Source organism: Balearica regulorum, chromosome 2 (genome assembly GCF_011004875.1).
Source record: "Balearica regulorum gibbericeps isolate bBalReg1 chromosome 2, bBalReg1.pri, whole genome shotgun sequence".
Taxonomy (NCBI): Eukaryota; Metazoa; Chordata; class Aves; order Gruiformes; family Gruidae; genus Balearica; species Balearica regulorum.
Genome location: NC_046185.1, coordinates 138,282,489 through 138,296,663, shown reverse-complemented (window position 1 = coordinate 138,296,663; position 14,175 = coordinate 138,282,489). Strand labels below are relative to the sequence as shown.

General features: G+C 37.1%; 1 protein-coding gene across 1 annotated transcript in view; it reads right to left on the bottom strand.

The window, feature by feature from the left end:
- Positions 1-12,451: 12,451 nt before the first annotated feature.
- THSD7A (thrombospondin type 1 domain containing 7A) overlaps positions 12,452-14,175 on the bottom strand; it is a 289,030-nt gene continuing 287,306 nt past the window's right edge. The window contains exon 30 of the mRNA XM_075746097.1: positions 12,452-13,712. Coding sequence (XP_075602212.1) covers positions 13,628-13,712 — 85 coding nt within the window. The 3' untranslated portion in view covers positions 12,452-13,627. The remainder of the gene's footprint in view (positions 13,713-14,175) is intronic.

Sequence of the window (14,175 nt, the reverse complement as noted above, 5' to 3'; positions counted from 1 at the left end):
TTTGGAGTCCAATGCATGAGAATCCTGAATATTAAAGAGGGTTTTGGGAAGCCACACAGGTCATCAATACAGGTGGTACGAATGTGAAAACAAACCTGGAAATTTAACTATTCGTCTTGCAGCACTAAGACTTTTCTATGGAGAAGAAACATTAACAGGCCTCTGACGATTTCTACTGAAAGATCATGAAATAGGTATTTGTTTTGCCAGAGAAGCCATCCAGGTATAGTTACAGACTCCTCCACTGAAGTCTACAGAAAACTTACATCACCTTCTTAGATGAAGATAAGGGCCTACAACCAGAAAATTAACAACATGTTGGCTGAATTTGTTAGCATACTTATTAGTGCATCAGCTTCCCCATTCCAGAAGTCTCACATATGTTTGTTATAAAACCAGTGTACAGTGTGTGAAATAGCCTGCTCTAATTATAATCTAGACAATGCCAGGAAAGTGAAGCTAATTCAAATAAGCTCTATTAAGTCATCTAACATGGCGGTATATGCCACGAGGTAAAATTGCTTGGATGCAGACTGGCGACAAGGGAAATATTATGTGGCGAGATCATGCCTTTTTTTTCCCCTTCTTTCAGCCAACAAATTAGAAGCTCATTTGAAAAGTCAGCTTAATTTGATATACTGATGTGGTGATGCCAACTTGGAAAGCATTTAACTCGCAGGAAGCAAATCTTGTCAAAGCGAAGCACAAAATCTTCAGTGATGGAATGTAGTCATTTCACAATCTTATTTAATTTTGGTATCTAAAAATCTGGAGGTGATAAGTTAATATCTCTGGGCTGTGCTTTCACTGTATTTTAGGTCCATTTTACAAGTAGTGAATAAATATGCTATTAGACAAATAATGTACAAAGAAAGTTGACATCTTTGGGAATTGAGAACCTGTCCATTGGTTATATGCATTATATACCAAATGCAGATAAGCTGAGACAGGCATTTACTGGCTTTTAAAATATGGACACAATTTTTAATATTTTCCAGTCCCCAGAAGCCCAGCGTGGCCTACTTGTGGGTGTGAGAAATAATGATATTGTCCATGTTTGTGCCTGCAAGTATAAACCAAAACCTATAAACCAAAACACCTTTCTGTTATTTGTTAATCCCATCAAGTCTTATAGGAATCCTAAACTGTTATCATCTGCCTCAGTGTCTGAACAACACGCAGCCACGCATGGAATGAAAAATGTGTATGTGTTACAATACCGTCAGTTATATATTCACGTGGTATTTTTTTCTCACAGGGTCCAATCTTCATTCACTTCAGATAGTAAACTGTTACAATTCTCTTCTCTGTGTCTGCTTCTAAATTTTCGTCCCCATCCTCCTGCCAAATTCATCTTTCCTCTTGTCCGTAAGTCCCTTAATCTTCTGCTGACTTCTTAGTGTGCCACGACAGAGAAATCTTGAGGGAGTTCTGCTTCCAATCTTCTAACAAGTTTCTATGGGTCAAGGGGGGAAATGAAGAGTTTCAAAAGCTTTGTAATCTTTGCTGATTTGAAAGACTGCAGAAAGGCTGGTTTTGACTTTATAGTTGGCTCCTCCTTGCAGTTCCCCTCTTTTGGCTGTAGAAAAAGTAAGGCTTCTAACCAAATGATTGTCAGATTTTTTTAAAATGAGAAAATCAACATATGGTGTCCAATTTTAGCTGAAGCTTTAAAACAATATTAAACTTCATAAAGATTAATGAAGGTAAAAGTAATTGAAACAAGTTGTTATAACAGTAAATATTGCAGAACTGTCACCGTAGGCTGCCTGGCCCATCAGCAGTGTAGCAGTCCCTAACGGTGGGGACCTGGGTGCTTTCCCCTGGCTAACAGGATTGTTTGGCTCAGCAAATGTTCCACTGCTGTAGGCAGTTTATTTTGAATGATTCACGAGATCGGACTTCTGCTACTTTCCTGGAGAAAGTATGCTTTAGTCTTAGAAATCATGAATATTTGAGCTGAAATTTGCCCAGATAGTTTTTCAAGGCTATGTATCTGGGCCATGTATCAAAGTCTGGTTTTGTTTACATGCACTTCAGTTACATTTTTCTTGCCTTGTTCCCAGGGTACACTAAGCATCTGAATGTGCTGGAATTTAATTCTGTTCTTATTTCACCTCATTATGACATGCACATTTCTTCAAATCCCCCTTTCAAATGAATTTTATTCAGCTGCTTTCAGCTCTAGACTCATTCAACCGTGGTGTTGGTGGGCAGGCACATCTCAGGCACTTACTGTGCACTAAGCTACCCCTGCTGCCCGAGGAAGAGTCACCCTCCGAGGAAAGCAAAGACTGCCAGGCACTCCTCGCCTTTCATGACTTTGCAGCAATGATACCTGCTGTAGACCATACCTTGGATCTGCTTCTTACTTGAGCACCCCAGAACCATTAGAAGAGCAGTGGATGCTATGAGGTGGCAAAGGTTCAAAAGCAAATGGGTCCCTGTCATAGAAGAAAAAGCCACCTGAGTCTGCTAGATACAGTGGCTGGTGGACAACTGCTGGCCTAGGGAGTCCCGAGACAAATGATACTTGGCTTCATAGTGTAAATGCAAGAAAAAGCCCTCTGGGGTGTTATGAAAATTTTGCATTTTTTGTTGTTCTTCAGACATTAGTTTTGATTTTTCCACTCATTAATATATTAATATCTTTTGCTAGTATGTTGTTTTGTAAGAGTTGTTGTACTACTACTAACTAATTCCTTGCTTATTCGGTCCTTGTCTTAATTAGTTCTTTAGTGAGCTATAGTTAAAGGCACTATTTGGCTATTTACTATCACAAATGTAAGTTATTTTGAAATAATTCTACTCTGCTTTTGAGGGAGAGAAGCCTCACAGCATATGCTTTGTTATGTCTTTGATCATACCAGATTTTGCTGTGGCTCATTTCTTTATGACATATTTTCCCTTGCTCTTCTTTATCCCCCACTGCTATCTTGCAGTGTTTTACAGTTAATCCTAGCTACTCTTTAGTTCACTCCAGGCACTTTTTTGTTCCAGTTGCTCATAATTTTACTACTTTCAGTAACAAGCCCATAGGCTTCTTTACCATGTCTGCTCAGTCAGTAATTTTTTTTTTTTAGTATTATCAAGTTCTGTGTTTTTATTGAACAGTTTTCTAGATCGTTGGTATATTAGGCAGACAAAATTATTTCAACTGGTTACCCTTGTGACACATCATCTGCCATCATAATCCAGATAAAAGCCTTGCTTATGGTAATAAATAATTTAAAAATGTCCTACATAAAATGTCTTTGTTGATTTTTTTGTGTCATCACATTTTTTTGCACATAGTGCATATTAGGTTAATTTAGGATTTTTGGTTCAGTTCTGAATTAAAATATTCTACTAAACTAGCTTGAATTTCTCCATTAAAAATAGCAAGATGTGCCCTTAAGGTAATGACAACCTTTGCTTTTATTTCTACACATTTCTGTCATGATTTGAAGCCAGAGTATATCTAACTTTCAAATTTTTCTGTTTCTTTTTAAATTTGATGTACCAAGAGATGATTACTGTATCTATATTCATATAACTCAAAAATTCATCTATCCTTTTTTCTCATCCATCTGCCACAGAATTCTCTTTGTTGCTGCAGAGTTGTTACACTCAAAATCTTGCTTATGGGCACAGAGAAAGCCCATCTTTTTACATAAGTAAAGGTAAAATTTGTTGTTAGTATAATTGAAAGTGAAGCCATCTAACCATTATTAGTCCAGATCTAATTGGTTGAAAAGAATGATACCGCTGTTAAAATTGTTATACACACACCTCCTAGTGCCCACCCCTTCTCCCAGTCTTAGGCTCATGTCTCCACTGCTTCTTTGGCTGTTGAGCTTGGTGGTTTCATGCTGGTGGCAGTGGCGAGGTGTTATGGTGAATCGTCAGCATTTGGAGTCCTTCACTGTGAGGAATATGATCTTCGTGTTGATGGTTTCTTCTTCTTCAGTCTAGGATCTACTTGGGGTCATTTTTGTACGTCTGCCAACATCCTTTTACGTCTTGCTCTGTCCTCACTGGTCTACAGTTCCACATTACACTCAAAGTTACTATATATAGTGTCTCCTACGTATGTCAGCTACTATTTCTGACCCCTAAACCTAGTCCTGTCCAGCTCCAGGTCTGCATTTCTTTAGCTGAGTGTGGGTGAGTTGTAGCCAAGGGGTCTCCAGTGCCAGCCTGTGCCCCTTCCCTCAGGACCCTGTGCTTGTGGCCCTCTTCACCACATCCTGTCTTCACCGCTCAAGGGCTCTGCTGTCATACCAGGCCTGTCTTCCTCTGCACTGCATCATCATTTAGAATCATAAACACTATTCTGCATAGAATAACTATGTAAAACTGTGTTTGTACTACATGAAGACAAACAAAACGAATTAACTGTAGACACCTGACACCTTTCCTGCTATTCCAACTTGTTCTCCTCTTTTGATAGAGCATCTTAGCAGCTGGTTCAGCTGGGGCAAAAGACTTCCAGAACATGGGTATAGATATATATGTCTGATGGTCAAATATGTACAATGTTCACAACAAGACAAAAGGGGAAAGACTTTTTTTTTTTCCCCCCGAAAGGCTATGGAAATATGAAAAAATGCACAGACCATGGATTTTGCAAAGAAACTGAGAGTACGTTGAACAAATTCCCTTCCTTGTCCTTAGGGATTGTATGGTAAATGGAAGATCTGGGAGGTTTTTTGAAAAGCAATGAGAATGAAAAGTTGGAAATTTGCATACAGTAATTTGGGGAATTCTTTAAAATAATATTTTTCCCCTCTTTCAAATCAATTTAATATAATTTACTTTTATTTTTATTGTCCTGTGATTCCGCTGGAAAAAAATCCTCACACTCCTGTCACATATATGTTTTCTTCTTATATACATAGTTCAACACAGTTTATGATGTGGGGAATGCCTAGAATGTTTTGTATAGTAATTGACAAAACTGAAGTAGAACTTAAAAACGTTAAATAACGTAAATCAAGTAATAATAAATGTTATTATCACTTATATTCTTTTCTTATAATCTCTATAGTGTTATTATAGGTATATAAAGCCTCAAATAATAGGAGAAAGCTTTGTAGCTTGTAAGAACTTGTTAAACATAAAGACAATTTTAATGTGGGGTGGTAAGCCTTTTTGATGAGACCCATGAAGTTTCCTGGAGAAACACATTGTCCTGCCATTTCATTGATCTAAGGTGGCAGATGGAAGTCTTGACATCTGCAGTACCACCTCATTTCAAAGAGAATGCACTAACAGAAATGGGGTGTAACAATTTTTAATGTAAATAAAGTTTTGACTTTCTGAAATGGCCCATTTACAATTTTGAGGCCATTGTAAGACTTCTGCCCTGGCTTCTTTAGTGCTATAATTTTGCAATGGGATTGGAAAGCCGGTTTGAGACTAACAATTAACTTCTCGCTTGTGCTGCAAAGCTCCCTTTTATATTTCTGTAAAACTGAACAAATGACTGCTACTAATGTTTTGCTCATCAACTAGTAAGTGTAGGCCATTTAAGACAGAAATGTAGGGTTTAGCTCCAGCTGCTGTTCTAATGTTGCAGAAAGCTTTTGCTGCAGTTCATTAAATTCAACTTCAGGCAGTCACAAAACTGCCAGCTAATTATTTTTTTTTCTTTCTTCGGCTGAGCGGAACCTGGTATCACCAATTTCCACTCATAAAATGGAGCTACGGAATTCTTCACTGAAAAGGAGCAGACCTGTGACTAAGGAGTATTTTTCTTCAGTACTGAGTATATGGGGTGTTTTAGCCTCTAGTAGGTTGGTTCAAATCAAATTAAGTGATGAAATTTCTTTCATTTGGTGGAATATCAAAACTAAAAATGAGATCCAAAGGTGAAATACACACATGGAGATTCTCCACTTGAACTTAAGTACAGAGTATCAACCTGAACTCAGCTCTGTGTTATCACATGTATGATGCTACACATTTCTGATAAACTGTTTTAAATATATGTTGAGATCATCTGTACTACTCATGATTTTAAGTTGTTAGTATAGATTATAGATAAAGTAACTAAAACCAGAACATCCTTGTGTGTTTAGGATAACATTCAGAAATAGGAAATGTGAATACCTAACCTCCTGCCATGGAGCTGCTCATGGGACTAGGGGTTTTGGTTGACTTCTGTAGTGATTTACTCTTCAGGGACTTCACAAATAGAGAACATTTCCAAGCTAGTCCACCGAGCTTTCGTCCCAGAATTCTTGGAAACATAATAGATATGGAGGATTTGAGCTTTTGTTAATCATTGTTATATTATTGTTATTGTTATATCACAGTCAGGTTTCCAAAGAGGGGCTCCTCCATTCTGCTATAATTGTACATACAGAGGAGACAGCCCTTACTATGATTTTACAATTAAAATTAACACAAAATGAGTATAACAAGGGAATGTTAGAGACAAGTGTCAACTATCAGCAATAAAATGGCTTGATTGATCCTGAAATATGTAGAATTAGGTATCTTCACAGTTTCCAAATACATAGCTGCAGCTATAGTTGCATGAAGAGAGAAAACAAATTATTTCAGCCTCAAAATTCACATTTTAACTATGCATATTTTTGGTCTTGATAGCATGCATTCAGATGCCTGTAAGTTGTCAACTGGTAACTGTTGTTGTCTCACCATGATCTTAAGAGTGAGAAGACACATCAAAAGAGAATTAAGGCTATGACAGCAATCAATGCAAATCAGAAAACATCCAGGTATGGATTAAATCTGGCATTTGCTTCAAGCACCAAGACACAATGGGGGCATAGGAAGAAAGTTGTGAAGGGAAGCAGATTCAGAGTATGAAAGTAAGACACAATATGTCACCCTTCCTTTGTTTTTCTGTGGCAGTTTTCATATCTTTTCTGTGATACAAGTTGTGCAAGTAAGTTTGGGTTCAGTTTGGGAGAGGTTTTTGTAGGACTTCATTAGGCAGTGCATTAACTATAGTCTGTCAATACTAGATAGCCAAGAAACTGTAAACGTGTATTCACAGAACTGTTAATTAAATTCTGGCCATGGGTTCAAATTATATTGCTATTTACATATATGCATCTCAATGAGCAGCACTGGGAAGAATTAAAAAGCTGAGTTTTAAGTCAGTTTGACATGTACAGGTAAGAAAGGTGGGGTTTTTAATATTTGTTAAAGGAAGGAAAAAAATTAGACTTGCTTTCAAACCCAACACTGAATTTGTGACTAAACTTTTTTTTTATTATTTGTAAGCTAAGCAAATGTGATCTGATATTCATTGAGAAACAAATAAGTAATCTTCTGCCATTTTAAAGAAATATAATGACACTATGAATATTTTTGAAAATAAACAAAACCTCATTCATTTGATAATTTAAATTTCAGTATATAATTCTAATAAACTTCATGACTAGGTTCTGAATGCAACCCACAAAAAATTAAAATACATGTGGGAGCCACCAACCCCTCATCTACAAACAGGCAAGTATCAAATCTTATCATCTCTGAGACAACAAAGGGTTTGTGAATAAACGCATAGTAATAATGAAATAGGTTCAACCTTGAACTGTTTGAAATGTAATTTCTTTGAATACGAAAAACAACAATAGCTATGATCATGAATAATGATCATATGGCTACGTTTTAGCTTCACTGCAGTGAAGGACTTTTTCCCTTACCCAAAGGGGGCCCCAAACCAGACACAGGGCTCCCAGTAAAGCCTTATGAGGGCTGGGGGTGGGGGGGACGACTAATGGCATCCTTCAAGCTCTTGCTGATGTAGCCTTGTGCGCGGTTGCCTCCCCAACTGCCAGGGTCTGCAGCTGAGTCATGGTCAGCTCGTTGCCCACCAAGACCCTCACTCCCACATCCTTTTCAGCACAGACATTACCCAATCAGACCGGGACAAACGGGATTAGGCAGCATCCAACAGTATCAGTTTATGAAGGCAGGTCACACTATTAATACCAGAAATGGCTTATACATCAGGCTGGAAGGGTCAGCTGAAAGCACTGCCACACGTGAGTACCAGCAGTTTGGTGTTAACGTCTGCCACTCTGAGACTACTGAGCTCTTACGAGGCTCAACCCTCTCCCTGTGCAAAGTTGGCTGATGGCAAACAGAAGGAGCAATGACACCTGCCAAACGTTGCTGAAGGTGTGCCTCACAGCAAGCCTCGCAACCTTTTGGATCAAACCAGGACATAGCAAAGATGCCCGTTTTTGAAAGCGGGTAGGAGATGCTTCACCAGCATGTCTCCAGAGCACGACCCTCTCCATGGCCAGGGGCACAGCCCAAACGAAGGTAAGCTAAATGAGTCAACAGCTCCCTCTGCTGAAAAATAAACGAGCAGGCAAGCAGATACTAAAACACGACCTTCCCCTCCCCTCCCCCTCAAATCCCCACTACCTCGAAAAAGCGCAAATCGTTTGTTCATCTCCCTGGTCATCACCCGCATTTGGATGGACATTCAGCTTTCCCGTGTCCAAGAAAACAACCAGAAGATTCAGGAATAACCTTATTCTGTAGCCAGATTGTGCTTAGTGATGCCAAGCAGATCCTGAATGGGTGCTTAAATGCACTACTGTTTTAGGAGGGTAATTTTCTAGACTTAATACTGCAGATCTTCACATTACTAGAGGGCTAAAATATTTACAATGCTCATCTAAGCCTTTTGTTTTACCTCTCTATCTCTTCTCATTATACTTGTATTGGAAAATCGTATTCTCCTATTTTTTTTTTAAATAAAGTATATATTTCCTAATCTCTAAATCATTCCTCTAGAAGTCTCGCAATCAATTGCCAGTCCTACGATAAGGTTTTTTAACTGAATGTGAAGACCTTATGATCTTCATTAGCATACCATAGTTAATTCTCTTCTGCAGAGTTTAAATGGGAATTTTAATTTTCTTCTCCCAAGCATCTTTTTTAACTGTAGAATTCTGCCTATACTGACTTAATTTTAAATTATGTAAAAAATCCCTCTATTAAATTGCAGGTGGGAAGACAAGCCCAATGTTTCTGTAATTTTACTGTGGATTCCAGCAGGAGAAAAATGAGGTACTTTTGAAAATCCTGAAATGCCTCTAAAATCAGAGTTGTGTGCTCTCAAAATTGGTTTTAAACTTTTTTAAGGGTTAGCCTGGAAGGGTTACTGGGGAGGTAATAACTACTGAAATTGGACACACTGGTGTGTAAATATACGCTGCAGAAATGGACACACACAAAAAAAGGGGTTTGGAGAGCACAGAGGTAGAATATGAGCAGTTATGAGAAAAATGCGGAGTCACTTTTTTCCTTAGGTAATCAACAACAAATTCTTGACCCTAGAAGAAATTAGAGTGAATTTGGTAATGTTTATTCCACAACTGGGATGTAAAGGACAATTTTATTGATTGCATTGGGCGTGTTGGTTTATTTGGAGGAGGGCAATTTAGTTCCTGTTCCTTCTTATATAGGGATAGGGACAGATACAGCTTCACTGAAGTGAATGGATGTCTTTTAGTGGGGTCTTGATCCACCCCTTATTCTTCACAAATGGATTGGTTTTTTCTAACCTAAAAATGGCAATCAAGGAAGAAAATTTAAAATACCATTGATTTATTGCATTTATTGGATATTTATTGATCAATTAAATATGCATTGTAAACTCCTACATCAACAAGGACTGTAGCAATGGACTTTGATAGTTACCATAACATCATAAAGTATTTTTCTTTCTTTTTAAAGAGAAATACTAATTTTTAACAAGAATATGTTTGCTAATTTCTTTCAAAAGAAGAGACTATTTAAAAGGTGGTCATATTTTAGGGATGTGGCTTTTATTGTTACTCTTTCCCAGCATAGTATACTACATCTATTAAAAAAAGACATTAAATGATTTTGTGTTTATATTTATTGTCAGCAATACATCAGTTATGTAAAAATAACCCAGATGAAAATGTAAGACTTGTTACATTTTCATGTCATTTGTATTAACTGAATAAAGCTTAGTGACAATATACACAAATTTGCAGTAGTTGTACGTAAACATTTTGTGCATTAAAAAAGAAATATACATAATTTAAAAAATAAAAATGCATTACACAATTTACAAATTAACATTAACAAAAAAAAAAAAAGGTAAACATTCCTCAGACAGCTGCCTCCGTGTTCTACAAAATAAATATTCAAGTAAATTAAGTTAGGCAAAATAAACTCTTAACTTTGGGTGAGCACAATTTACATAAAGGTAAAAAGACAGATTTCCATTTCACTCTAGGTATATTTTACAGTGATTTATACATAGAGTTTTTAAATTGGTCTCTTCAGATTGTAATATTAGAAAACAAACTTTATTACATTTTGGCAGAAGGAAGGGAGTTTCAAAATTGATGCTTTATACCAAATATAAACAAGCTTGTGCAGTTGCACCAAAGCTTCAAAAAGAAACTGCTCCAGGACTCAAAGCAGACACAGTAATCTAGAGACTACAGATTTAAAAAGGAAAACACAAACCACCACATCAACAGGAAAATGTCTACTTTGCTATTTTCCGAATGGTTTATTTGATCACTGGAAACGTTACTTTCACAAACTAACAATCTACGGTAGTGGCTGCTTTAGGCACTGGATTTGTAGAAGCCCTCGGATTTATAAAGCAAATTTCTTTTCATTCTATACTGATAATTCACTGACTATTTATTTCTGTTTCAATGTTAAAGGGCTTAATCACCTATGCAACTTTTAGCTTTACATAAAATTTCAGCCCTCCTTATAGCCTAATTATATTTTACTTTTTTTTGATAAAATGAGGGAAGCCATTCAGGCTTCAAATTTCCTTGCACTTTGTTTGTAAAAAAACCCCCCAAAAACAAGCAGTCTAGATTTTAAATGCAGCACTATTATGATGCAGATATGCATCAGCAAAATTCACTGACCAGATATAAAATGTAACACATACTAAAATACTTGCATGGATTGCAAAGGCCAAACATACTTTTAAAAACCTCCTATCTCTTTCTTCATTTGTCCATTTTATATAGTGAGAAAAAGGAGATGGCATACCTTTAACTTCAAGTTTTTAAATTCTTAGATTTAGGACATAAAATCTTCGAGGCAAGAACTAGGCAACAGCTCCTGCTAAGACCAGCCAGTATGATAAATAAAGATGACTCATTGCCAATGAAAGAAACCCTGTTCCCTCAATTCCCTATTGGTCTGATACTATTTGACAACACAGAATCAGACTTCTAAAAGTACAGAAAAAATGATTAAGCTTTATGTCTCCACATGATAGTTATCATTCTTAAAAACTTTATAACTTTTCCACGTTATTTTTTGTACGTCTGACAAAATAGGAATCAGCTAGGTTTTTCTTGTTTTCTATTCAAGAATGCTGAAGTAATTAAATTCATCAAGATTTGTTGTTTTTTTCCCTATGGATCTTTACAAAGTGATGTAAGACTGAAGCCCCCAGTCCTGCAACATGTATACAAATGAACCACTGCTGTGGCAGGGGGCCATGGCACTTCACCAGCTGCGGCGGGATCAAGGTATAAAATGAGAAATTAAACCTGTACAAAAGATTGTTACTATTGATCCTCTCTGCTCATCATTCCCATTTGTGGAATACTTACACAGTGGGAGGAAGGTCATTTTCTTGATGCTGTAGCACCACACTGGTAATATAAGTTAGCTAAATTAAAGTAGGACCATAATCTCTCTCGAACATTCACAAAATGCACATTGGTTCCAAGAATTATTCTACGTGGAACAAAAGTAGGTGGTTTTAAGGACTGATGTTACCCATTGATGTCCACGAGAGTCTTGTCATTGATTTCAGTGGATCTGGGCCAAAGTTTGCAAAGCTAAAGTTTTATTCAGTGTGCAAAACTGGTGCTTCTTGAGTAAAGAGCGTGATAAGTAGGCAGAAATGGTTTAGGTTATAAAAAAGACCTGAGAACCTAATATTGAACATTATATAACAATTATTTTTGAGAGGTTGCCTGATAAAGTTTTGTATTGCTTAGTAGTGGCACAGTCACTTATCTGTTTGGGCTACACATAGAAGCCATTTCATGAGAATAACCCTTCTCAGGTCATGAATCACATCTGTAACAGGCATGTAGATACGCTGGCAAATCAATGATCTTCATGTCAGAAGCGTAACACTGAAAAGCCGTAAGCATGGAAGAGGTTAACAGTGAGTTTTTATACTGCCAGAGTTTTTAAAAAAGTCATGAGTATTAAATTGGCAGAACTATTGATCTTATTGTTTACTTGCCAGTACACTCAAGAGTTTAACCGAGTAATTAAAAGAATGTCCTAATTAGAAAAGACAAAGGGCTCTGAGTATTGCACTGTCAGCAACAGTGAAAACGCTCTCACTAGCGGAAGGAAAAAAAAGCACAACCATTTTATTTCAGTTGAACAATCAGAATACCTTTTTAGATAGCAAGTATGTCACTCAGGATCACAGGGCAACCACTTTTCTTTTTCTTTTCTTTTTTTTTTTCTAACAAAGTTAACAAATATAAAAATTCTAGTCATAAACAGCCTTCAAAGTACAATTAGAAACCAGCAGGACAATCTATACCAGTATAGGTAGATGGGGCAAGAAACTAGACACTTGTATTACTGCCACGATATAGACTACAAATGGCCGCTGTGACGAGGAACGGTGCGTACAGTACACGTCGTTAGCTGATTCCATCCAGTCGCAGTCCAAACCCAACGCTACTCTCTTCAGGATCCAAGACCTGTCTGCTTGACACTCCTTGCACAAGATACATCATCATCCTTTCTGAAAAGAGGCAGTTTCTATGGCAATACTAGTTAAGTGCATATCATGCTGCACTAATATAGTGCAAAAATTTGCCTTGCATGTAGCAAAAAAGATGCAGGCAACAGTTTGAGTTAGAGAAAGTAGAAACGTATTGTAACATTTACAATGGGTATTCTTTTTCCAGACAGCAACCGCTAGAAAATACTGAATCTGAGAATGCCTCCTTTCTGGACGTACACGGGAGGCCTTTATACTTTGGAGTGATAACAGGACAGAATTTTGCAAGTGAGTCATTGCCCTCTGAAATGCAGGTTAACACAAGTTATCATCAACTGGCAAACTGTTGAACTTGCTCAGTGGGTTAATCCCAGTTAAAAGTTAATATTGTACTAAGCACTAAAATGCTCTTTAACAAGCGTATAATCTGATAGAGTAATACATATGGTTCAGCTGAGTATATATGTTATGCTTGAATATAAAGAGTCATAGACAGCTTGGTACAAACTCTTCATGCGTACTGATTATACTTGGTTAATGTTGCAGGGGCTTCCAACTGTTAATATTATGTCAGCTACAGTATCCTGGAGACAGAAGTGGTGCTTATGGTTTGTAGGATTGAGGAAAGACCACAAATCTCCAACTGCAGTGTCTATTAATGTGATTCTGCCAGATTTCTCAGTGCTGATGGTCTAAAGTAAAGCAATAATACCTTGAATATCCATAGGCATTATGAAATCCATCCTTTATCTATGGTGCAGTTACAAAAAAGAAAAAGTCAAAACATTTCATCCACTCCATAGAAAATCCCTGTGGCTTTGGATACCTTCTGATTTCAATCCATTAATTTAGACTCCATTTGTCACCATGAGAAGTTATATTTTACATATCTGCATCTCCATCATAAGCCAAGGTTAAAGGTTTCAGTCGGTTGTTCTGCCTTCTCTGGGGCTTCTTTGGCTTTTTGCTGAAACAATAAGATAATTTGTAAATAGAACAAGAAACTAATAACATAGCAAAGATGGATTTTAGTCTTAAATGAAAGATGAGTGTGTTGGTTTAAGATAATGGATTTGGTTGTTCATTGGTAAAAGTTATAAGCCTAAAACCTTCACTTAGATCAGTAATTATCTGTTTATCAACCCAAAGCAACTTCTAATTCAAAGTTTAGTTGTTCAGAAACAGGCTGTTACGGTGCTGACGTGACTTGATGAAAACCTTGGCAGGTAATCCTGCAAGATCAGTCAGTTTTCAGAAGAACCCGGAGCCTGCAGTGCAATATTTGGTCACGTATCAGAGCTGCAATCAAGTTATTTTGAATGATATGACTCAAATCTTAACCTCTCTTCACACATCAGAGGTTTCCACAGGAAAGTTCTATCTTTTGGTTAGTTTTATCTCATTATACTTGCTGGATTGACTACAGTTAA